This window comes from Martes martes (genome assembly GCF_963455335.1).
Source record: "Martes martes genome assembly, chromosome: 7".
Taxonomy (NCBI): Eukaryota; Metazoa; Chordata; class Mammalia; order Carnivora; family Mustelidae; genus Martes; species Martes martes.
The window spans coordinates 73394839-73419528 of NC_137894.1; the positions used below are offsets into that span (position 1 = coordinate 73394839).

General features: G+C 56.2%; 2 protein-coding genes across 7 annotated transcripts in view; both read right to left on the reverse strand.

The window, feature by feature from the left end:
• Positions 1 to 17684, reverse strand: TGM1 (transglutaminase 1; the record flags this gene model as incomplete). Of its 2 annotated transcripts, none has more annotated exons than XM_080808099.1 (15): positions 1 to 1026; positions 5907 to 6043; positions 6405 to 6565; positions 6694 to 6975; positions 7093 to 7246; positions 7727 to 7815; positions 10274 to 10377; positions 10509 to 10647; positions 11030 to 11204; positions 11644 to 11751; positions 11856 to 11974; positions 12360 to 12608; positions 13611 to 13799; positions 13921 to 14232; positions 17603 to 17684. In XM_080808099.1, 15 exons carry the CDS (start codon positions 17682 to 17684, stop codon positions 798 to 800), a joined length of 2529 nt encoding a protein of 842 aa, XP_080664225.1. In that variant the 3' UTR covers positions 1 to 797. The 2 variants fall into 2 exon arrangements, with proteins under 2 accessions (XP_080664225.1, XP_080664226.1); XM_080808100.1 differs by lacking the exon at positions 17603 to 17684 and adding an exon at positions 16777 to 16878.
• The window catches only part of RABGGTA (Rab geranylgeranyltransferase subunit alpha), a 13835-nt gene continuing 6783 nt past the window's right edge, over positions 17639 to 24690 (reverse strand). For 2 of the 5 annotated variants that reach the window (XM_080808103.1, XM_080808104.1), the window contains exons 2-17: positions 23305 to 23362; positions 23034 to 23144; positions 22545 to 22669; positions 22166 to 22353; positions 21718 to 21921; positions 21320 to 21403; positions 21149 to 21231; positions 20958 to 21059; positions 20751 to 20856; positions 20604 to 20655; positions 20358 to 20446; positions 20128 to 20216; positions 19918 to 20034; positions 18970 to 19083; positions 18642 to 18729; positions 17639 to 17881 (exon numbers count right to left, since the gene is read on the reverse strand). In XM_080808103.1, coding sequence (XP_080664229.1) covers positions 17733 to 17881; positions 18642 to 18729; positions 18970 to 19083; positions 19918 to 20034; positions 20128 to 20216; positions 20358 to 20446; positions 20604 to 20655; positions 20751 to 20856; positions 20958 to 21059; positions 21149 to 21231; positions 21320 to 21403; positions 21718 to 21921; positions 22166 to 22353; positions 22545 to 22669; positions 23034 to 23144; positions 23305 to 23307 — 1704 coding nt within the window. In that variant the 5' untranslated portion in view covers positions 23308 to 23362 and the 3' untranslated portion in view covers positions 17639 to 17732. Of the gene's footprint in view, positions 17882 to 18641; positions 18730 to 18969; positions 19084 to 19917; positions 20035 to 20127; positions 20217 to 20357; positions 20447 to 20603; positions 20656 to 20750; positions 20857 to 20957; positions 21060 to 21148; positions 21232 to 21319; positions 21404 to 21717; positions 21922 to 22165; positions 22354 to 22544; positions 22670 to 23033; positions 23145 to 23304; positions 23363 to 23531; positions 23790 to 24690 lie in introns of those variants that run through there. The other 3 variants (XM_080808101.1, XM_080808105.1, XM_080808102.1) reach the window with 3 other exon arrangements.

The following is a 24690-nucleotide window of genomic DNA, read 5'->3' on the forward strand; positions in this document are numbered from 1 at the left end:
GGGAAAATATTTAATGCTGGGGGAAAATGCTTACCCCAGTTACATGGGGGGGGGGGGGAGGGATGAGAAACAGCATATAAAACACAATGTTAACAACTATTTTCTGTACCTGGTGGTGGCTGAGGCTTCTTGTCTCCTTCTTTACAATCTTCTGTATTCTTTCAATTCTCAACATTGAACATGTATTACTTTTGTAAAAATTCTTAGATGAGGACATTTGAAAATAAATACTGAAAAGTGGTTTTGGCTGCTTGGAGAGAACACCAGCCTACTTGTACCTCCAACATGTCTCTCCAAAAGGCAGTTTAGATCCTTCTCTCCCACTGTAGGTGCCAGGGAAGGGAGGCAGTCCAACCCCACTCCAGGGGGCTTCCAAAGGGCTTTGGTCAATAGCTGCACCCTGGGGTTGGGGGGTGGGTCAAACACTCAAGGTTGTCCTGACGCTAAGCAGCCCTATCTTGAGAGCTGCTGCGCTGGTCCCATTGCTGACCCACCAGCCAGCCTTCTCTGACCCAGCAGCACCAGAAATGCCCCATGTGTCCCTGGGACAGACTGTGAGTCCACACTCCTTGGCCTGGCATGAACTCACAAATGGACAGAACAGTTTCCTTAAAAACAGTTCATTAAAAAATAGTTTATTAGCATCTGTGCTGCCCTGTGCAAGTAAAGAATGGCTCCCTCCCCAGATGCCCAAGCCTCCCCTCCTGGGCCTCTGGAGAGCAGCTCTGCAGTAGGCCCCTGATTTGAGGCAATGTCCTTGCTCATCTGACTCCAGTCCCATCACTCCTGGCCAGGGGCTAAGCCCCACCCCGAGATGCCATAGGGATGGTCTCCCCTGAGTGACTGTCGCCTCCAGCATCTGCGAAGATGCCCCCACCCCCAGGGGCCGGAGCCACGTCCACCTGGATGACACCGTGCACCTGGGAGAGCTGTGGGCTGTCCAAGCTGGCGATGAGCTGGCGGGGGCCTGGTCGCACTGGCACGAACTTCTGGTGCAATGTCACTGTCTCGTTGCCCCCAATGTCCCTGTGGGCAGAGACAGGGTCATGGGCGATGTGGCAGCCAGGAAGGAGGAAGCAGGAAGCAGAGCCCTTCAGGCATTTCTAGGCTCAGCTGGAACCCCTACACCCATGGCCAGGACAAAGCCTGAGCCCCAAGGCTTCCTGGCCTTTGCCTCTGCATAGTCAGGTCAGTGGCCTCCCAGCTGCCTAAGCTGGGAATCTTCTGGTCGTCCCAGGACTCCTCCCTCCCCACTCCCACACAGACCTGGACAGAAATAGCTGTCTTGTCTCCCCTACCTCTCCACCACCAGTGCTCCTGCCCTAACCACAACCATCCATACCTATCCCATCTGGGGTTTCCAGGACTGAGGAAAGTTAAATCCATACTTTGGGGGTGCCCAGGTGGCTCAGTCAGTTAAGTGTCTGCCTTTGGTTCAGGTCATGTTCCTGGTGTCCTGGGATCAAGCCCCAGATCTTGCCTCGTTCCCCACCCTCCTGCTCAGCAGGGAGTCTGCTTCTCCCTCTTCCTCTGCCCCTCCCCCTGCTTGTGTGTGTGCGGGTACGGGTACGCGCTCTCTCTCTCTCTCTCTCTCTCTCTTTCAAATAAATAAAATCTTTTTTTTTTCAAATAAATAAAATCTTTAAAAAAAATTGAGACTTTGGGGCTTAGCACAGTACTGCCAAATAATTTCAGTTTTGCCAAGAAAGGAAGTTGAAGAAAATTATATTTTGCCATGATCACCCTTCTAAACAGGAAGGAGCACTTTAAATACCTCAAAACATTGGACGGATGCTATCTCAGAGAAAAAGGAAAGTTCTTCCCAAGAACAGACAACTGGTGTCTTTAAAGTGACACTGTGTGTGTGTGTGTGTGTGTGTGTGTGTGTGTGTGTGTGTGAAAGAGAGAGAGACATACACGTGTGGGTATGCACACACTTACTAGTGTCTTCATTTTCTCCCTTCCTCACGGATATCTAGCTATTTAGTCCCAGACCATCCCTCTGGAAGTCACAATTTCACCAGCCTTCCAACTGGCCTTCTTGCTGCCTACATCCTATCTTATTTTTCCACTCTGGTCTCTGTTAACTCAGAGGTGAGCTGAACCCTTTGAGGGCTGGGCTTCCTCGGCACTTATGGGATGAGACTGAAGCTCCCTAACCTGACACACAGGCTCCCTCTGACTCAGCCCTGCTTGCATGGCCTCATCATCCCCCACCATTCCACCATTCCTCCTGCCCACCAGCCCTGACAGTCAGCTCCTTCCCCTCCCTGAACTTACGCAGTTTTCACGCTCTGCTCCTGGGCTGGCTCCAGGCCCTGCTCATACCACACTCTCAGTGAGAGCTCCCTTGAGCACCTCCTGCCCTCAGGGAAATAAGCCTTGTCCTGCTCTGAGCTCCCCCAGCAGCCCAGATGTGCGCTTTACACACTGAACATGACTGCATCCCCATCCTGCTGGCACATGCCTCTTAGCATCTGTCCTTTCCTGCCTCTGCCTGAACACTTGCTTCTGGCCCCCTAGTCAAACTAAGCCTGCCCTGGGGATCTTCTCTTCTCTGGAGCCCGACTCTGGGCAGACAGCTCAGTCCTCCCAGGGAATGAGCCAGTACCCCAACATCGAAGATGCGCTCTCCTTGGGGACAAAACATTTAGCTTGGAGCCTGCTTCCAAAGGGCTTCCCTGGACCACTTTGTACTCTTTCTGCTACCACTGTTAGCTGTGTGGTTTATGATAAGTCATTAAACTTCTCTGATTCTCACTTTCTGGTCTGTAAAATGGGATTGAAATGCAAAATGAGGGGGTGGCGGGGCACCTGGGTGGCTCAGTGGGTTAAGCCTCTGCCTTCAGCTCAGGTCATGATCTCAGAGTCCTGGGATCGAGCCCCGCATCAGGCTTTCTGCCCAGCGGGGAGCCTGCTTCCCCCTCTCTCTGCCTGCCTTCTGCTCTGCCTACTTGGGATCTCTCTCTCTGTCAAATAAATAAATAAGATCTTTAAAAAAAAAAAATGAGGGGGTGGGATCAGATAGTCTTGTAGGTGCCTCTAAGCTCCACGAAGGAGGGAAGAAGTGGCAGACAGGTAGTATATACAGTCTATCTGTTAAGTTAAAGACCAAATTTCTAGACTTCTTATCAAAATATATAATTAGACATGAAGTCTACAACATAACAGATAGGCTATACTGTGGCTGGTTACAAATTTGTATTTGTAACTTCTGCCGACTTTTCCATAGATATAAGAGTCAAGTTGTTTAGGCTCAGACCAGCCTTTAAAATTCCAGGTGTGCCTGGGCAGCTCAGTCAGTTAAGCATCTGCCTTTGGCTCAGGTCATGACCCCAGGGTCCTGGGATAGAGCCAGTAGGGACCCTGCTTCTCCCTCTCCTGCTCCCCCTACTTGTGCTCTCTCTCTGTCGAATAAATACAAATTTTTAAAAAACACTCTACTTAATTCACACTAGAACTGAATTGTACTATTTCAGAATACAGCCTTTATTTGTAACATGTTTCCTAGGGGAAGCTGCTTTCCAGCTTCCAGCCAGCAACATCAAGATCTCTCCCAGCCCTGGCCTTGGTGTCAGCCACGACCCTGCCACACCCACCTCTGTGAGTTTAAGTGGGATACATCAGCTGCTACAGCTGGAATGTGCCTGAAACTGAGTGTAGGTAATGAAACCAACTCTCTGACGAGGACACCAGAAATGAGACATCCAAATAAGCACTGTCCTGCAATTACGTACTTGTTCAGCCATGTTGCCAAGACTTGAAACATTTCTAAAAACTCCTCTCAGACTTTTCTTCTGAGCCACTGAAAACCACAGGCCCATCAAGTGCGCCCAGTCTAGTGTCTCTCTCTGTCTTGCCCCCCACCCCCCCAGCCCCTGCCCTGACACCCCATTTCTCCTTTACAGCCAAGCTTCATTTCTGATGGAAGAGGGCATCCCCACCCATCTTGTTCATCTGCCTTATTAATTAATCTTAGCTCTAAATAGCCTCAGGCTGTTTCCCCAAAGTCAAAACTGTCCCAGAAGGCCACCCTAAGGACATTCTAGAGACTATGATTCAGGCTGTGGGGGAAATTCCCCAGAAGGGCTTGGAACAGACTTCCAGCCTCCCCTGGTGACTGGTTTGGCCGTGACAACAGCCATCTGGAGGAGTAAGTCTGGAATGTTTACTAAGTGGCCAGTCGCCCCGCTGGGAGGCACACCTTAGGCTTAATGGGTTTTCCATCCCACAGCCTTTGATGTGCCAATAAGAGCAGAGTAACACCCAACTTGGAATCTAATATATCTGAACCACCAGCCCAGGCACTTCCCCTCAGAGTTCTCAATTGTTCTGTAGACCCCAGACTGGGCTCGAAGTAGCGAGGAGCCAAAGAACGTCCAAGGAGGACCTGCCTTGAGAAACCATCATCCAACCCTCTTGTTTGGGGGTGCGGGGCACGGACTGGGGCCTTTAAAGGCAGGGGTTGGGGGAGGCTCATACAAGCCTCACAGCTAAAGAGAAGGGATGGATCCCCCATGATCAGCACAGGGGTCCCCTCTTTACTCCCAGTTTGGGGGCAAGAATCTAAGGTCTGGTGGAGGTGCTGAGGAGAGTCCAGCTCTGGGAACCGCTCTCCATCATCTGCAGGTGAGAGATGTCTATACGGTGAGCTACCTGGGAGCCCCAAGCTGCACTCTCTAAGGTGACAGGGACCCACGTAGGGTGAATGGGGAAAAGCACTCTTCTGTGGCATATCACATCACCAAGGGTCAAGGCTGGGGCAAAGATCAGGATAGCAACTATTCAGCTTTGGCCTGTTGGCAAAAGTGAGCGGCCACCGCCGGGCAGAGCCTGCTGTGTGTCAGGAGAAGGAGTGGGCAGGGCAGGCAGGGACCCCCTGCTTCCCTCACCCCACTCCTCCACAGAGGCCACCCCTTTCCCTCAGGCACTCTTTGTCAAAAGAGGAAAACACCTGCCCCTGTCCTCAGAAGTCTGATCTTAAAGGTCAGCCTCTGGCCTTCTCTGCTTTCCCTCTGTGCTATTCCGGGGAGGGACATAGCAACGTGTGCACATCTATGTCAGAGATGACAGCACAGGCCCAGGGACACAAGCACTGTCACCTCACTGGGTACGGAGGCTCCCCTGGCCCTGTGCCTCAGGCCCCTCGCCTTGGGAACTGCTGGAATTGCTGCTCCACCCTCATGACGCGAAGGCAGCAAGAGGGTTGTGAGCCGGCCTGTCAGGTGCGCTGGGGCAGGAAGAGCGCCGTCTGCCCCTTATGGCGTGGCTGCCAGCTTCCCTGTGGTAAAGCGGGGCCGACGGTGGCCATAATCAAAATAAGAACAACCAACAGAGACTCACGCTGGGCCAAGGCCAAACTAAATGCTTTACGTGCCTATCTCACCTAGCTCTCTGAACCTCCCTCGGAACCCAGAGGGTTGTCATGCCCACTTTCCAGGTGAGAAAATAGGCTTCAAGGAGATAAGTCACCTGCTCCAGGGCACAGAGCCAGTGAGTGTTGGAGTTGGGACTTGAACCTAAGTCTTCAGGATCCCAAGGCTTTTCTTTTAATCATATGATGAGCTAGAATGTACCTTACAGGGTTTTTGTGGTCTGCGAATGAGATAATGACCCTGAAGTGCCCAGTGGGTTTCTGAGTGCTGGGCATGTGGCAGTGATGAGTTGCTAATGATTCCTAAGGGAAGCGCTGGCTCCCCAGGGAGAAGGCGGGGGAGGACCAGCCCGGCACTAGGCACGTGCCAGGTCTTCTTAACTGCTCCTGGCCCTGAACTGAGTCAGGAGACATTGCTGGCTGGCTCCAGGCTGCTGTACTGGGTCCTGGCTGACTATTGTCCTGACCAAGAGAGGAAGCAGCGTGGGACCCGGGGCAGAAAAGAACAGGGGTGGGGAGAGGCCAGACTCACCCCACATTGAGGATCTTGGGTCTCTGTAGGCCGGAGCCCTCAAGCCGGAAGACAACGTTGGTGAGGGTGACAGGCAGGGGGTTCCTGAAGACAATCTGTACTTCGCACTCCTGGCCAACCACAGCTGCCCCCAATAACTAGGAGAAGAAGCAGCCACCTCCACGTCAGAGAGCCCGGCCAGATACAGTGGAACCATCACTCCACCGATGGGAAAACTCTGCATCAACATCTCCCCAAGTCCCACATTTCCACCCTGGGGAGAAACAGGGCTCCGCAAAAGCCAGAGAAGAAACTCCAATCAGGAATATGAGATCTGATTTTACAGATGAGGACACGGAGGCCCAAGGGCCCAAAGCCAGTCTCCAATCTCCTTCTCCTAGAACTGCTCGCCAGGCCAGCCCTCTTCCAGATTCGTGCCCTTGCCCCTTCCCCTCCACCTTCTCCCACCGCCCCACCCCCACCCCCACGCACCCAGGGCACCCAGCAAGCCACACTCACTGTGAGGGAGAGGTCTGGAGTGCGCAGACGGAAGGTATGCTGCTTGGCCAGCACCTGGCCACTCTCCTTGACGTGGCCCGAGACATTGAGCAGCATGGAGCCCTGGTCTACAAGGTGGGGCCGGTATTCCTGGTAGGCCACAGGCATGGACACGCGGTCCGCTGTGGAGAAGATGCAAGGTGTCACGGGGGCCTTCTTACCCAGACACGGCCTCTGGGGGGGGTCCCTGGGCCCACAGCCCCAGGGTGCCTGGCCGCCCGTGGGGCAGGGCTGGGGAAGGGGCTCTTACAGGCCCCTGGCGCCAGCACCACTTCCTTCTTGCTCTCCTTGAACACAGGCCCTGTGACCCCGGTGTAGAAGGTGACCGAGAGGTAGAGGTGCAGCTTCACGGTGCGGGGGCTGCCGCCGCGATTGCTCAGCACCACGGAGACTGCCAGGTCCTGCCCCATCACTGCGTCCTGGGCCTCCACCTGCATGGCCACATCCTCTGCCGAGTCGCGGCTGGAGTACACATTGGGTTTGCTGCCATGTGCGGCTGCTGTCTCCACTGCCTTCCGCTCTGCTTCTGAGCCTGGGTGTGGGTAGGGGTCGAGGGTCGGGGTGAGGTTGTGGCTGCTGCTGGAGTAGGCAGGTGCTCAGTGGGAACCCTGGGGGCGGGCCAGAGCCAAGCAGGCCGGAGGACTGGTACCTTCCGGGTGTTTATACACGTGGGTGACATCGTCCCGCATGTTGGATCCGATGGCCTTTGTGACGATGAGTGTGCCAATGGCCTTCTCCTCCACATACACGATCTTGAAGCTGCCATCGTCCTGTCGCTGCCAGTAAACTTTGTCACTGTTGACCTGTCAGGGGAGGGGAGTGGTGGGGGGCAATGAGCCAGGACGGAGCAAGCCTGAGGGTCTGAGGGTGGGCCTGACCCCCAGCTGCAGGGAGGGCTGGATCCAAAGGTCGGGAACTTCCTTGCAGTCGAACTGGGAGACTTTCCAAGCTGAGCCAGACGAAGGCAGAGACGAGAAGCTGGGAGGCTCCGTGCAGTACATTTGGCATTAATAACAGTAATCCCTTAAGCTCATCCACTGACTTTACGACTTATAAAGCAGTTTCATACTCATTATTTCTTTTGATCCTGAGCACAGGAAGCACAGCAGCCATGATTATCACCCTTTCACAGTGGAGGAAACCTAGATTCTAGAATGAATGACTTGTCCAAGGTCACACAGCTACTCTGTCAGCAGTGAAGTCAGGACCAGAGAACCCAGACCCGATGCCAGTGCTCTTGTCCTGCCAGACTGCCTGAGAAGGACCTGGAGCAGAGCCCTCACCTCGGCAAAAATGAAGGGTGTGTCATACTTCATGTAGACCAGGCCATTCTTGATGGACTCCACAGAGCAGGGCCCACAGCAGAAGATGCCTAGGGTAGCAGGACAAAAAGGGAGGGATCAAAGGAGGCTGAGGGAACCCTGTGATCCTGGGGAGAGGCCCACCCACCCGGGCCCATCGTCCACTGTCTCAGGGTCAGGTGCCACCTGGTGCAACCCAGGGAAGGAACACAAAGAAGAGTTCAGTTCCATTTGGCCTCAGTCAACCAGGGCGAGGCCAAATGTGGGACAAGCCTGCCCCGACAACCAAATCCTCAGCACATCCTTCCTCCATTGGCCGAAGCTGGATGGTGGCTGTCTGTGACCCCAGATGTCAGGACCCCCATCCTGCACCAAGACGAACCCAGAGCCCATTGTGGCTCTGCCTGCTGGCTGGGAAAAGAGCCACCCTTCTAGAAAGATCCAGAACAAACCCTCAGCTCTGGAGCCTGCAGTGTGTCTTCTCTGTGGGGAGGTGGGAAGGGAGCTGGTGGGAAATAGAGGCTGTTCTCAGCATGCTCAGGGGAGATTTCTGGCAGAGATGGACTGACAAGGAAGAAGCTTGGCAAGAGAGGACACAATATAGGAAGTGAGGGCTATCCAACAGAGAAGAATCTTAGAGGGGCGCCTGGGTGGCTCAGTCATTAAGCGTCTGCCTTCAGCTCAGGTCATGACCCCAGGGTCCTGGGATCAAGCCCCACATCCGGTTCCCTGCTCAGCATGGAGTCTGTTTCTCCCTCTCCCTCTGCTGCTCCCCCGGCTTGTGCTTTCTCTTCTCTCTCTCAAATAAATGAAATCTTAAAAAGAAAAGAAAAGAAAGACACAAAGAAAAGAATCTTGGAAAACACCAGCACTATGGTTTCCTTTTACAGATGGGGAAACAGGCCCAGGAAGGCCAAACAGATATCAGGGTCTGACAAGACAATCAGATCAGAGAAAGGAAGGAACGGATATTGAGAGAAGCTGCTATGCTCCAGGCATGCTGCTAATCTCGCAAATGTATGATGACCTCATTGAATTCCCCCAACAACCCTATCTGGTGTATACACACACACACACACACACACACAACCCTATCTGGTGTGTGTGTGTGTGTGTGTGTGTGTGTATATATATATTCATTCCCCATATTACAGAAACACCAAAGTGCAAAGGTGCAAGCAACTTGCCCAAGGTGACCTGAGAAGTGATCAAGCTAGAATCAAGCCTGGGTCTGGCTGGCCTCGGAACCCCTGTGGGCTCTGCACCCCACTGCTCCCCAGAGTGGGGACAGGAACTCAGCTCTCCCAGGGTCCTGGGCCAGGCTGTCCTGGTGGGCAGCACTGGGTTGCAGGAGTCAGGGAGCACCATTCTCAAAGATGATTGAGAGGGAGGGGTCTGGCCAGAGAGAAGGAATGTAGGCTAGGCAAATGCCATCTGACATGGGGTGAGGAAGGGAGAGGTGGGGAAGAAGGCAACAAGAGGGGGAGGGCTGGCTGCCTAGCCCTGGAATGTTAAGGTGGGAAGGGAGGGCTGTTTGAGAACACAGTGTACAGCAGGTCTAGTTTTGGAAGAAACGTGTGTGCTGGGGAAAAGGAAATCAGTAGGTGAGGACATCAGCGATGGTCTCTGAGGTTTGGGTTATGAGGGCTATTTTCTTCTTCGAACCTGTCTGAACCCTGGTTTTACTTTGTACCATACATACAACTCAAAATGAGCAATAGAACAGACAAGAGGGGAACTTGATGAAAGTGAGAATGTGTGAAGGGAGGAGTCAGGGATAGGAGAGGCTCTGCTACTGACCTACTGCTCTGTGCCCTAGAGAAAGTCACTTGACCTCTCTGGGCCACCACTGCCATGTGTCCCACAAGAGCTTGCGGTGGTCCCCAACCCAGCTGATCTTCAGCATCAGCAGGGGAACTTTCAAACTTTCAAAAATATAGATTCTTAGTATCCATCTATCCCTGAGATGTCTGATGGGTCAGATCTGGGGTGGGACCTAGACATTTACTGAAGACAAAACAAAAACGTCCTGAGAGAGAATTAGGGAACTTTTACATTTTGTGTTATTGAATTCTAGACTCCCCTACTCCACTGTCCAGGCTTGTACTACTTATTATAATGACCTTTTTAACTTTAAATATATATATATATTTAAATAAAAGAGCCTTCAATTAATTATCTCCGGGATGTGTGAGTAAAAAAACAAATGAGAAGAGTGGGTGTGTTTGCGAAGGAAACCTCTTCCTGAACTCTCTCGAGTCTTTTGATTTTTGAGCCATCTGAATCTATAAATCATGAGAAATCATAAACAAAGGAAATCTAGGCAAATAGATGGTTACGCAGAAAGGCAACAATCGACTAAAGGCCAGGCGGTGATTCTGCTGGTAAGCCCATTTAAAGAAATATGGGGGTTAAAGGGCCTGGCTCTATGGCCCAGACTGGCCCTGACACTCAGGGTCTGTCACCCAGGCTGGGAGACGGGGATGGGGCCAAGGTGGGACACAGGGGCCAAGCAGGGCCCCGCCTCACCGCTGCTGGTCTCCTGGGGCGTAGCGTCCACCACCTGCCACCCATCAAAGCCCGATGGCAAATCTGGCCTCTTCATCCAGCAGTCGTTCCACACGTGGAAGTTCCTGGATGGACACAGAGGGTGGGCTGGGTCTGAGCAGCCTGCTCAGGGCCTCCCCACTGTCCCCTCAAAGTCCAGGTCATGGTCACCATCCCTTGGCAGGAATGGGCAACCCAGGCCCAGCCCCAACCTCACCAAACAGAATCATGGTTCAGGTGCTCCAGGGGTTTCATGTTCTCATCAAAGTAGATGTCCATGGTAAGAGATGTGTCTGTGTCGTGTGCCGAGTTGAAGTTGGTGACAGTGCGGGTAGCCAGGCCCAGGCAACGCAGCACTGTGGGAGAGCCAGGGTTAGGGTTCAGGGCCCGGACAGGGTGGGGGTGGTGGGCAAGCGAGGTACCAGGTGAGGAACAACAGGGTGACAAGGGTCACTGGGGTTGCCAATTGGCGTCAGGGGTCTGGAGGCCTTGGGGCCAGGGAGCGTTGGGGGTCAAGGGAAGCCAGGCTACCTGCCTGACATGTCCCTGCCTGGCTCTTCTCCCTCCTTTCCCCTAGGCCTCTCTAAGTAGTTAACACTAATTAATGATAATTAAGGCCAGCCTACCATCCATCCCCCCCACTTGTCCCTGCACTAGAGCCACCACTGGGTGGGGCTCTGGTTTCCCTCCCTCTTTCACATGGGGCCCAGGCAGCTCCTGGCCCAGGCCTTCCACTACCTGTGGTGGTCACGCCGGCGAAGACCCAGCACTGGCCATAGGGGACCGAATAGCCAGTGCGTAGGTAGCTGAGTAGGATCTCCACGCTGCCCACCCATGCTGAAGGGTTGGTGCCTCGAGAGTAATCACCAGACCAGTTTCCAATCAGGACCCCATTGTCGTCCAAGGAGTTTACCTGCCAGGACAGGATGGAGTGGGTTCGAGTGGAGGGAGATGTCTGGGACCTTCCATGTAGTCCCCAGCCCTGCCCCTGCCTCCACCACTTACCCATAAATGCCTTGGGATCTAGCCAGCAGCCTGAGCCCTGCCCACCCCTCCCAAAATCATCAGTTCCCCCCCCCCACAACCCCTGCCAGATCTGACACTGTAATGTGAATCCTGGGTGTGCCAAGTTTTGGGTTTGGCCCTACATTCCACAAGAGCTGGGACTGAAGCCAGGAAGATTGGGGTGTGGCCAGGCAAGAAGGAAAGAGGGAGTAAGACCCCTCCCACAATGCCCTTTGCAAGGGCAGGATAGGGCCGAGTTCTTGGAGAAATCAGAAAAGGCAGCAACATTGGACAGAGAGGGCAGGAAGCAGACACATAATAACACTCAGAGACATGAGGGTGCTCACCATGGCAGAGATGACCCGGGAGACACTGACGGGGTCCCCACGGCCTCCATATGGCATTCCCCGCCGGTCCAGGATGTACAGGCAGGCATCCAGCACTCCATGATCAAACTGGAGGGAGGGAGGGCAGAGGTGATGCCTAGGTCACCCACTCCCTCACCCCACCCCACTGGCCTCTTTCTTCCCCAGGCACATGCGGCCATGGCCAGCCGTACCTGTCCATAGTTCCAGGTCCGCTCACCAATCTGGGCTTCAGTCCCATAGTAGATTCTCCCAGACTCATTAAGCACATACTCTTGTCGCCAATCCTCATGGTCCACGTACACGATGTCCTCTGTGTCCCCAAAACACACATACCTGGTCCCTTCTGGCCCTCTCCCTGGGCCCCACCTGCCCCTGGGCCCATTCTGCAGAACTACTGTCCACAGAGGAGTGAGGACACCGCTAGCCTGACAGCATTTCTCTCCCAGGAAGGATGGAGGGAGCGTGACAGAGATGGTGGGAGGAAGGCGGCTGTAACCAGAGCTGTTCACCAGCAGAGGCAAGGCTGCATGACCTTGGGCTGTCGCCTTTCCATGCTGGACCTCGGTCGCCTCACCTGGACAACAAGGAGGCTGGCTTCTCCTAGTGCCAGAGACCTAGTCTAGGATTCTAAGAAGGGAAACTCTGACCGGTCCTCCTTCCTGTCCACGCCCTGCTCCTGATTCCAGCAGGCTCACCTGGGCACCAGGGATTGAAGAGGATGTAGATCTCGTTGCTGGGGTCAAAGGGCAGCTGGAACTCGCCAGCCTCGCAGCGTGTACGGATGGTGAACTGAAACTTGCCGATGATGGCATTGGGGGAAGTGTGGACCCGGAGGTTCAGATTCTGCCCACTGGCCTTGGTCACCTGGGCTTTCCAGCCTCCACTGCCCCCCTTGCCCACCGGGATGATCACGTGGGTGCCCTTCCCCACCTCGGGGTTGTTTCCTGGAGTAGGGGAAGCAGCAGTTAGCTGGTGAGGCTTCTCTGAGGGGAGATAAAGCATTAGACTTCTCCCAGCCCCACCCAGAATGTGTATGAGCCAGCATGCGTGTGTGTGTATGTGTGTGTGTGTCCCTGAGTTGGGCCATCACCTTAGTCTGTGACAGTCTCTGAGAGCAGCTCTGTCCCCACCCGATGCTGGCCCACATGCCAGGGCAGAGCCCCAGTCCAACATCCCAAACCTGTTCCCCTGACACTGAACTCAGAGCTGGGTAGAAGAGACCAGGCCACCATCACCCTCTGCCTGGCCTGACTGTCTCAGTGGCTGTGCTGGAGAAGTAGGGCTGCCCTGGCTGGGTCCCGGAGCCCATGTGGAAGGGCAGCCCACATCCCAAAGGAACCCTGCCTACTCTGTGGGGCTGCAGCTTCCAGAGCCTGGAGCATCCCTGGTGGCAGTGGTGGGGGTACCTGGGAAATTAGAGGCTGGGGTGGGCAAGGCTGGGCTCTAATCAAAGGGTATGAGGAGTCGCCCGCCCCCGGCAGCAGCATAATCACCAGCCTGGACAGTCAACGGCCACCAAGCAACGCGGTGAGGGAGGCACCTGCCCTGGGCCACGGGGACGGAGAAACAGAGACAGAGCTGGACAGAGAGGAGGGAGAGAGCCAGCCACACCCTGGGGAAGGACAGTAGACACAGAAAGAAAGACACACAGAGGCAGCCACGATGAGGAAGAAGTTGAAAGAAGCACTTAAAGAGAAAGTACTTTGAGACAGATGCCCCTAGAGGCTCAAAGAGGCTGAGCTTAGGAAAATGGAACACCAGGACCCTCCCTGAAATATACTCCCATGCTTGCCCCTGGCTTACATGGCAGAGGTGAGGAGTGGGGTGAGGGAGGAGCTTGAAGATGTCCCTCCGACCCTAATACCAGAGCTGCGAGGCCCTGCTAGCTAGCACCCCCGCACCCCCAACTCTAGGGCTTTTGTCCTCCCGCTGCAGGCCCCACTGACCAATAAGCAGCTCCAGGGCGACATGATCAGAGGACTCATAGGGCCGAGAAAAGTGGAGGACCACGTGGAAAGGCTGTCCACGGCGTATAATCAGCTCATCATACTCAAACTCGTCTGTGTGGTGCTCTCGGCGGTTCTGGTCTGACCGTGCACTCAGCAGATCCACACCGGTCACCACCAGCATGCCCTCTGCAAGGCCACGGCTCTGGGTCAGCGAAGCCCTGCGGGAAGCCCAGGCCTCCATCCTAGGCCTCCCAGGCCCCCATTAAGGTTTTTCAGCTCACAGAGAAGGTGGACAGGAGGGCCTCACCTCGGATGGTACCATCTCCAGCGGCGTTCACACCGCCGGTCCGGGAGCCAGGTCGGCGGGAATCTGAGCCCCGGGAGTCCGGTCTTCGACTTCCAGAGCGAGACCCTCGACCTCCATAGGGCTCAGGGCCCCCGTCGCCATCTGTCCCATTTCGGCAGGAGCAGCAGGCACAGCAGCGAGCCCAGAAGGAACGGCCTCCTCGGCGAGACCCTCTGTCTGGCTCTGGTTCTGGCTCCGGAGAAGGTGTGGTTGGGGGCTGCCAGGGGTTCCCACCCCAGCGGCCCACATCGGACCGAGGACCATCTGTCATGCCTGTGTGGAAGAGGCAGGGAGGCTCCGATCACCCACTAAGACCTCCTGTACTTAGAATGCCCTAGCCAACACACACAGAAGCCCTCCATCTGGAGAGCTCAGTCCCATCCAGCTGAGATGATCTGATCTTGCCCCAGAGACTCCTCCAAACCCAACCAAGGACCCTCCCCAAAGACTGCTCAGATTCACCTAAAGAAACTACCCACGTTGCAGAGAAATCTTCTCCCTTTCACCCTCAGTGACACCCACCAAACCAGACACCCCGTTGAGAAACCTGCCCTCAAGAATTCATCCCAGAAAGGAGTGGACACTTGTCACAGCCTTAGGACCCAGTACACAGACCATCCCTGGGACCTGCTCCCTCCACCTGCCAGTTACTCAGTTTACAGGTCCATGAGCCGTTTGCCTCTAGGACTTACTCTAAGCAGAGAACCTTCACCCCCATCCCTTAGCAGAGGCTCCCTGCAGAAGACAGGCGGTGAAATGCAGGACTTGGGGTTCTTGGCATTCCCCACGTTGGGTCAAACACCCGCACAGAGCTGTGGGAGTGGCAGGGCGCTGCAGGTGCGGGAGCCCGCAGTCCCCGGGGCGCGGAGCCTCTGTGTCGGGGGCAGCCTGACCTGGGCTGGCAGGCTCTGGCTGGTCTGCGCCCCAGTCGGCCTGACCCAGGTCCCCAGGCTCAGCACCGCAGTCCCCAATAGAGCCTCACCTGGCAGCGGTGTTGGCGACAGCAGCGCTGAGTGCCGTGGCCGGGCTGGGACAGGTCGGGACTGCTGGGACGGGGTGAGTGCAAGGTGTGGGGCGGGCGGGTATGTGGTTTATGAGGGGGGAGGGCGGGGCCAAGCTGTGGAGAAGGGGAAGCCTGATTGCTCCAACCCCCCCCCACACACACCCCGCAGAGGCCCAGCCTCCAGGGGCTGTCTCCAGAGGTAGGGGCAGGAAATGAGAGCTGGCCCCATCCCCTTGTCTCCTTTCCCCTTTCGAGGAACTGTGGCAATGAGATGATGCGGGGTGGGGCCGGGGTCTGCCAGGACTCAAAGCTGAGGTGAAAGTGGAAGGCTTTGGTGAGACTGCCCCCACTGAGGGACCCCACTCCAGGCTAATTCCTGCCAGACTGGGGCAGAAGGGACACCCTCTCCTGGGTGAGAGAGCCCGAGGGCAATGGGGCAAGGTGCCCCTTCCACCCTGGCCCCTATGCTGGGGACCCTGTTCCCAAGCTCAGGTGGGCTGTCTCTGCTCCACTCTCACAGGCCCCCTGCTGCCAGGCTCTGATCTGGTGTGGCCCAGGCCAGGCTCAGCCCTGTGAAACTGGCCCATGGGCCTGGGCCTGGTACTGGTCCTGCCCAGGGAGGTCACGGGCTCCTTAGCTGCAGACTGGTGACATCAGCAGCCAGGCCCTCAGACTTGCTCCACCAGCCAACCCCTGACCTGCCGGCTCTACCAGATCCTCTGATCCCCCCACCCATCTGTCCTTCCTACTTCCTCCAGCTGCTTCACAACCCCAGCATGAACAAACTGCCCCCAGCTTCCTGTGTCCCTACAAGTCTGAGATTGTGTTGGGGAGGGGAGTGACGGGTTACGGTCAGGGTAGGAGTAACTCCTTGTTTTCTCCCCTCAGCCTGGGAAGAAAGGCTTAGATCCTTGCTCTGCGGCTCGAGTGGGAATTGAGGCCCCCTTTCTAGAATGCAGAGTACCCCCTTCTCTCACCGAGAAGGTGGCCAGTCAGCTGGAGTCCAGGATTCTCCAGCCTGGAATTCTTCCCAGAAATCCTGACCAACCGGCTCCAGGCACCTGCCCTGTGTGTCTCCCAACTCCACCCTGGCACCGGAACACCGGGGATGCCATTGAGAGAACCCTAAGGCCAAGTGGAGGTCAGGCATCTTTGGGGAGGCTCTCCTGAAAGTTCGGGAACGTTGGGGCCCTTTTCGTGAGGTCTCTTCCTTCCATCCTGCTGTTGTCCTAGCTCCATCCATGTGCCACCAAAGAGAAGACAGTGAAAATGGGGTTGACAAGATGACACAAGGAAGCAAACTTGAGGAAGGGCTAAGTTTGGTGATGCATCAGTCAGGGAGGGGCCTCGGAGAGTAGGGACTGAGACTCTGGGACCTGGCAGGGAGCCCTCCACACCCACTCTGACTTTGCCTGCCCGGTTCTCAAGCCCTAGACCTGGCAGCACCTTCAACACTCTCAGGGGACACACAAGTAAAAATCAAAATTTCAGGCAAGCGTCAAGCAGGTCAGCCAAAGGGCTTTGTTGAAGGTTGCCACTAAGAACTTGTTGGGCAGAGGGGAAGGTTCTGAGCAGCCGGAAATGTGTGAGCACATGTGGGCCCCAGGAGATTCCCAAGGAGCCAGGGAAATGCTTTGTCACACTCTCTCCCTTTTGTTTCTCCTTCCCCACCTAGCCAGTTTTGACTCAGTGCCTGAGCCCCTGAGCAGCTCCCCTCTCCTCCCTCCAGGAAGGCCAAGCACCTCAGGGCTTTAAAGTTAGGACAAAGGGTGTGTCTGGGGGGGCTCTGTGGGAGCTGACACCCAGCTCAGTACCTTGGGAGCTGAGGTCAGGCTCTGCCCATCACTAGGTCCCAATGCGGAAGCAAGAACACGAGTCAGGAATCCCCAGCCGAGGTGCAGAGACAGCTGTGGCTCCCGCACGAGCGCAGCACACGGCGGGGGGGGCGCGGGGGGGGCGCACCCTACCAGCAGCTTCCTCCTCAGTACAGTGGGCCCCAACTTCTCATCCCTGAGCGCTTGGGAGGGCCAGCTGGGATCTAGCATATTCAAGGGCTCTTCAACCACAGGATGCTCCTCATGAGGACCGACGCTGTTGTTGCAGAGGGTGGCACACAGACACCCTGGTTCCTCATGGGAACAGCCCTCTCGGCTGTGGTGAATGAGCCAGGGCACGGAGGGCCTCTGGAATAGGCAGGAGTCATGGGAGAAACTTTTATGAGTCCTTCTAGTTGGAGACTTGGAGCTGCTCTGCAGCCCAGCCCCGGCCAGAACCTGAACCCAAACCCGATCCCTGCCCCAACCCAGACCAGAAGGTGAGCTCAGGTTTTGCTGATTCACCCCAGTACGAAGACTTCGGTTCCCCACGGTTAAGAAACAGCAGAACTGGGGTGCCTGGGTGGCTCAGTGGGTTAAAGCCTCTGCCTTCGGCTCAGGTCATGATCCCGGGGTCCTGGGATCCAGCCCCGCATCAGGCTCTCTGCTCAGCGGGGAGCCTGCTTCCTCCTCTCTCTCTGCCTGCCTCTCTGACTACTTGTGATCTCTGTCTGTCAAATAAATAAAATCTTAAAAAAAAAAAAGAAAAGAAACAGCAGAACTGAGCAGAAGATGAAAGCACAAGGGAAAGCTGACACAGCCTCACCCTCTCCCTTTCTTGTCCAGAATAGCTGGCAGGAGTAATGGCAGTAGTGGCACAGCATAGCAGCCCGAGGGGGCCTCTCCATTGTTTATTCAGTCCCAATAAGTTAAAGAGCAAGGGAGAGGAAGGATCTCTAGGTGAGGATGCTGTTAACTGAAGGCAACAGCTCAGCCAGGTGCTCAGAGGCACCCACTGCTTGGCACAGCGGGTTGCCCTGCAGGTGGAGGAGGACCAGCTTGGGGCAAGAGACAAGAGGCTGGAGCACTGTGGGCTGCCGGAGGCCTTGGACAGGAGAGTCAAGGAAAGCATGGCCGGTTCTCCCAGACCCACGTGCTCCTGCATAACCATCCCGGTTTTCCCACCAGAACAGGGGCTGCTGCTTCGCAGTCTGGCTGCTAGGCATCTGGCATGCGGCCCTGGACAGAGTAAGGCTCCAGACTGCGAACCCCTGCCCCCGGGGCCAGGCAGGAAGCCCAAGCGGTAGGTCGGATATGGTGCCGGGACTAGTGGACTATAGCCAAAGAGAAAGCTAGCTCTGGTTCCAGAGGCACCCACGTCTCCACTCGACAATGCCCAAGGCTGGCTGAGTGGAAATGCAGGCCAGAGGCTGCTTTAACGTCCATTTTTTTTTTTTTTTAAGTAGGCTCCACACCCAGCATGGGGCTTCAACTCACAACCCTGAGATTAAGAGTCATATACTCTACTGCTAAGGCAGCCAGGAGTCCCTAATCTCCCATTTTTAAGTAGTATCAGAATTCTAGATTTTTTAAATACAAAACTTCCTGATTTTTAAAATATCGTGTGGTACCCAAGCACACCTGCAGGCTAGTGGTCTGTGAACTGTGGCTTGAGAAAGTCACTTCCGCCCCGCGAAACCACCAGTGCACGGCAACGAGGTCCGTACGGCCTCAGGCTATCCTCTCTCCTTAGCCCGCACTGCCACAACCAGCCCCCTGACTCCCCACACACTTGCTGTGTATCCCTTCCCAGTGTGGCACCTCACCCCACCCGCTGCCCGAAAGGCACCCAGGAGGAAGGATACAGTTGTTACACAGGGAGAGCTCCTGCAGCCGGGGCAGGCTGGCGACACCATCCAGGGACTCTATAGCATTATCGTTGGCCTGCAGGACCTGGGGAGCAGGGAAGGCAGAGAAGTCGAGGCAGGGTAGGCAGCTGGCAGCATGGGACTGGGGCAAGCAAGCACGGAGGTTGGGGTGATCAGCTTACAGTGCAGGGAAGGCTGCTGGGGTCAGGCTAGGTGATGGAGGCAGAGAAGGCAAGGGGTCATCTGCAGGGGCTTTGTGGGGTGGGCAGACCTCTTACGGGGAAGGGAAAGGGCCACCCGGGACAGTGACAGAGCAGATCTTTACCTCAAGACAGCGCAGGGCAGCCAGGGCGGGGGGCAGGGCTCGTAGACGATTGTGTGACAGGTCCAGGTGAGTGACCAAGAGCAACTGCTCCAGATGGCAGAGTACCGTCAGATCCTGAGGAGGGGTATATCTAGTGAGACTTGGGGGAGGGTCTGCAGCCATGGCTCATGAGGCACTTACCCTCTGTGCCCCACACAGAGCCTTGGGTACCCTGGCTGAGGACAGGAACAGAATGGGTGACAAGCTTACCTTACAACCCCAAGCAGTCCACGTCAAGGACAAGGGACAGACAGGGAGCGCTGGGGTTGGGTGGTGGGTGGGTGGAGGGGCGGAGGCGGCTTGGAGTTGGGGGCAGGCACGGGGGATGGAGGAGTGCGCTGGGGAAAGCACCGACACCGTCAGGAGTGGGCCTGCTGAGTCTGGGGGATCAGTGTGGTGGCAGCAGAAGTGGGTGGCAGTGACATGACAGAACTGCTGTGTTGGGAAGACTGATTGGGAAAGACCACGAAGACAGAAAACAGAGTCTGGGAAGTTTGTCAGACCTCTCTGGAAATGACCCAGGCCTTAGGCTCGGGGGCCTGTCCCAGGGAGAGAAGGATCGGAGTGAGCGGGTGTGGGTGAGGCCTCACTGTGGGGAGGAATGAAGATGTGACTGGCCCTGGGGAAGGGATGGCACAAGGTGGCCCTGGTGACTCAGGACTGGAGACTGGGTGACCAGAAAGACGGGGGCAAGTGACAGAAAGCAAGGCCAGAAAGAAGACTAGGCTGGAAGGAAGATGGAGTCAACCTTGGTTAGGTAGAACATCCGGAAAGGCACCTGCTGAGGCCAAAGCCAGGGGCACAGGGAGGCCAGAGCGTCTCCGCTCAAGTGCATGGAGTGGACACAGAAGCTGGCCAGGTCACGAGGAAGGAAGGGTGGGCCCGGGAAGGTGCCCACAGCAGCTGTACCTTGTGACCCAGGTGCAGCACGCGCACCTCGGCGTACTCCATCTTGAGCACACTGTTCTCCACCAGGAGCTTGCTGCGCAGGTCATCCAGGTATGCGGCCCGCATCGGGTCCACGGCCTGGCAAGGAGGGGGATGGCAAGGAAGGCCCATCAGCTGTCTTCCTGCTGCCCACCGGGCCTCCCTGATCCCTGCTCCCACAGCCTGACTTGCCTTGAGGGTCTGGAAATACTGCAGCGTCTCCTTCTCATACAGTAGGGGGTCCAGCGCCCGCATCAGCAGGATGATGGTGAGCAGACACCCTAAGGAGAGAGTGAGGAAAAGGACTGTCTCTCCTAGAGCCTTCTCCGCTCCCATCTGGAGACCCTTCCCGCTCTCCCGGAGAGGCCCTCCTGGAAAAGGGCCTCCTCAGAAGAGTAGGATGTCAGGGAATGGGGCCTCACATTTATTCTCCGGCTCCAGCTCCTGCAACTCCTTACAGGACTCAAGTTCAGACTGGAGCACCGTAGACTTCTCCACCGACAGCTCACACCTGAGGATGCACAGGGCAGGGGAGAGGACGACGTCTACTTGGGTCGCCAGTTGTCCCCAGTATCTAGTCTGAGACCATCTGCCCAAGCCCAGCCTCCCGCCCCAGGCGCCCAGAGTCCAGAGCCCCTCTCCTGGTCTGGGTGCTTCCCTGCCATCACCTGAAGAGCTGCTCATCAGTGGCTGAGTCCCGGCACCAGCCCTCCTGGCGGCCTGTGAACAAGAATGGGTAGTAGAAGGGGACCACCATGAGGGCAGGAGAGGGATGAAAGTGCTGCCTCGGGGAGGAGAGGTAGAGACTGTGTCACCTTTTAAAAGCACACACTCCTTTTGGGCATCGCCTGCTGTCCAAATGACACGAAATGTATGCTGGGGCAACTGGTCATTGAGGGAGGCGGCAGGCAAGTCACAGAGCTGGAAGCACCGGGTTAAGGAAACGCTTGAGCCTCACCACTTCTCTGTCCCACTCCAGCCCCGCCCCAGCCCCCTACTCTGCCCCACCGGTCCTGGGATACCCAGACGTGGCTGGGCCGGGTCCTGCCATCTGGGGTCCTCCACTCCACAGCCAGGGGTGACTCGTCCACCATGAGCAGCAAGGTCTCTGTCCCAGACCCCACCTGGCCCAGGGGACAAAGACAGACCCGTCAGCCCCAATGGCACCAGGCCAACATCCATGATGCTCTCCGGCAAAAGCTGCAGGACTCACTAGGATGGGCCGAGAGAAGGAGACAGTCAGACAGGCCTCATCTCGGCTCACATGCAGGCAGCGCAGGGCATCTTGAGGGTCAGCTGGGGGGAGACACACCCTCAGGTCTCCTTAAATCCTCTTCCATTCCTTCCAAGCCCGAAATGCCCAGCCTCTTTCCCCCCTGCTCACCTCGTCCCAGGAGCCAGCGGTGATAGAACCAGGCACTCTGATCATTGGGGTCAGTGAAGAAGGCGTTCTGTACCAGCTCCAGTTCTGCAAGGGACCAAAGAGGCACGGGCTATGGCCAGGACCCTGGGGGGCCCCTGACCACCCCAGCATCCCACCCTGGCCCTGGAGTACCGCCAACTCTTGGTTCCATTCATCTGTTGGCCCTACACAATGGCTGCATCTTTCCCACTGGACACTTGAGTCTGCTGTAGCCAGGGGTTGACTCTTAGGTGCCCCCAAAACCAGGCACAAAGTAAGGGCTCAATGAGCCCAAGGAGCAGGTTCAGGAACAGGGTTAGGTAACAGGACTGGAAAGGCAACACCACAGAGTCTAGCCCAGCACCTCTGACCCTGCTGACCTTTGAGGAGCACATCCTCGGGGAGGCGTCCCTGGGATCCAGAGTCTGGCTGGGGGTGCAGCTGGGGCAAGAGACAGGAGCGGTAATGCCAGGAGGAGTAGTTGGAGAAGTTTCGGGTGATGAGGCTGTCGGTGAAGGCTAGCTCCTCTGCAGGGGGCACAAGTGCCTGTGCGGCCACAAAGCGCCGGTAGTCCCAGCAGTGAACTAGGGGAGGAGAGATAGCACATCTCAGAAGTAGGGCAAGGGGAGCCGCACAGCTGGAACCCCTGGAGTTCCTGTGGAAGCCCTCAGAAACACATCCGTGCGCTCTATGGGGGATGCGTTTGGCTCCTTCACCCCTTTTGCCATCAGCTCTGTGGGTCTGTCGTAGTCATCCCTCCCAACTCTGGGCATTACTGAGGCCCCAGGGACCCAGGGCACGGGGCACAATCGGCAGACAGGCACGTACAGTTCCTCTCATCAACCTCGAGGAAGCGGGCACATAACTCCAGCTCCCGGGCCCAGTTGGGCTCTGGCAGGCGGCTGAGCAGCCAGCAGCGGTGGTGCCAGGTACCATAGGACTTGGGGTTCACCCGTAGGCAGCTTTCCAGGAAGCCCAGTTCTGTCTTCACCAGAGCTGCCAACTCCTCAGGGGACCTGCACTCAGAGGGAAATGGGACTCAGGGCCCTTCAACACGCAACCTCAGCTCAACTCGCCCCTCACTTTCTACACCCAGCCCTCAGCTCCCCTCTATCTATGCCCCTGGCTGCCCCATTCTTCCTCTACCCCTGGACTCAGGCAGGACAGGGCCAGGGCCAGCTTCCTGGGGCCCTGAATTCCTACGCACTTTTGGGCCTCCAGCTGCTGAAGCACCTCGCGTCGACAGTTCCAGAGGGTGGCAAAGTCGGGGTTGGCTCCCAGAATCTGGCTTGTCAGTTCCAGCACTGATTCATCCAGCTCACCAGCCTGGCGCTTAGAAGATAGGTAGCAGGGTCAGAAATCATTATCAGTCTCCCACTGCAAGGCTAAATCAGATAAGCAGAACTACTGAAAATTCTGTAAACCCCACACTACACGATAGGTACCACGCAGAGCACTTCAGGTTTACGGGTATCCTCTGGTTGAACGTTCACAAAAACCTTATGCAGTAAGGCCCATTTTATGGAAGAGCAAACTGAAACTTAAAGGGATTCAGTAACTTGCCCAAGGTCACACAGCTTGTAAGCAATGGAATGCAGATATGGATCCAAGCAGTCTGACACTAAGGCCCAGCTCTTGGCCTCTGTGACACAGTAAGAGGGCCACCTGGAGAAGGGGCTACCTCTGAGGGCCCCACCTTCTGGAAGACCGTCTGGGTGGCTGACTGGTATAGCTTCAGCTTCTGCTCCCGCTCTAGCCTTTTGGCCTCCGCCTGCTCTTCCGATGTCTTCACCTTCAGGCGCCCGTGCTACAGGGATGGGAGAGTTGGAAGGGTGCAGGCTGCCTTGCAGGAGCATACCCACCGAACTCCCCCAACTGCGGAGCCCCAGGTTTATAGATGGCAACGGAGGCAAGGCCACGAGGGCCACGGGCATGCGGAGGTGAGGGGCTTGCCTCAAAAGTCTCACCATGGTGCCAGCTCAGGGCTCAGGACAGGGGAGGGGGTCCAGCAGAAGCCCGAGAAACCTGGGGAAAGAAGTGTCAATCACGATAGCCCCGCCCCCGGTAGCCCCGCCCCCAGCGAGTCCCCGGAAGCCGCACGCGACTCTTGGCGGAGACCCCCGGGACGTGAAAGGGTCCTGAGATAAGCGGCGCTAGTCCTAGAGGAGGCGCCCACCCAGACCGGGACTCGTACCCGTGTCGCCTCGCCCACAGCCGATCCTCTCCGGGGCCGGACCCAAGCCGGGGCACCTAAGCAATGGACACCACTCCGCGCCTGGAGACTACCGCTACCCGCCCACCCCACGGATCCCAGACACGCCCGCCCCCCGCGGGCGGACCCACCTGCGCTGAGGGGAGGCGTGGGGCACGCTAAGCTGCGGCGCCCGCCACCGAGCCCGGGCGCAGGGTAGAGCGGCGCCACGCTCCGGCTCTCCGAGACGCAGCGCCCTCTGCAGGCCTGGGGAGGGGCCGGTGGCGGAGTAGGCGGGCTCGGGAGGCGCGTGCGCTGATCCTCTCTTGAAAGGCCAAGTCACTGTAATTAGCCCTCTGGTGCCTATTAGTGCGCATGCGCGATGGTGTGCCGCGCGTGAAAGCTGTGGGGCTTGCAATTTCAGTCAGCTGTTCAAACTGCAGTGTTTTCAACAGCCGGGGACTCACGCAGTCACCATCCCACTGACCTCACTCTTCCTGCGAGGGCCGCCTTCTAGTTGCCACATCTAACGGGTGGAGTTTCCTGTCGTTATCTCCACTGACCTTTGTAGCTTTGATGCACCGACTTCCTTCCCCTTGATTACCCTTCCTGGCTTCTGCACCTTTGCCCCTCTCTTCTCATCTGTTCACCTTCTTCTCCCCTAAATGTTAGTGATCTCCAGGGCCTTTTCCTCACCCCCTTTAACATCACACACTATTCCTGGAAGAAGATTCACAAATCCAAGGCTTCTTCTGCTTGGAGTGGGAACTCCCCAGAACTCTCTCCTGGACCCACAGATTTCTGGCCCCACACTTTCTCTGGATGATTTCATCCACATTCATGGTTTTAATTACCACTTGTGAGCTGATAACACTCAAATTCGTGTCTCCAGCCCAGATGTCTTGTGAGCTGTAAAAATGAACTGAAAAATACATATATTTGAGGTGAAAAAAAAAAAAATATATATATATATATACACACACACACATACATATTCAAAAGTCTATTGGATATGACCTGGGTGTTCCAGAGACATCTAAAGCCCCAAAACTAAAAAGATACCATATCCCATCCATTCTTAAACCTTGGCCTTTAAGCATCCTATTGTAGAGAATGGCACTATTCTCATCTCACTTTTCCTTAGTAGCTCTTAAATACTATC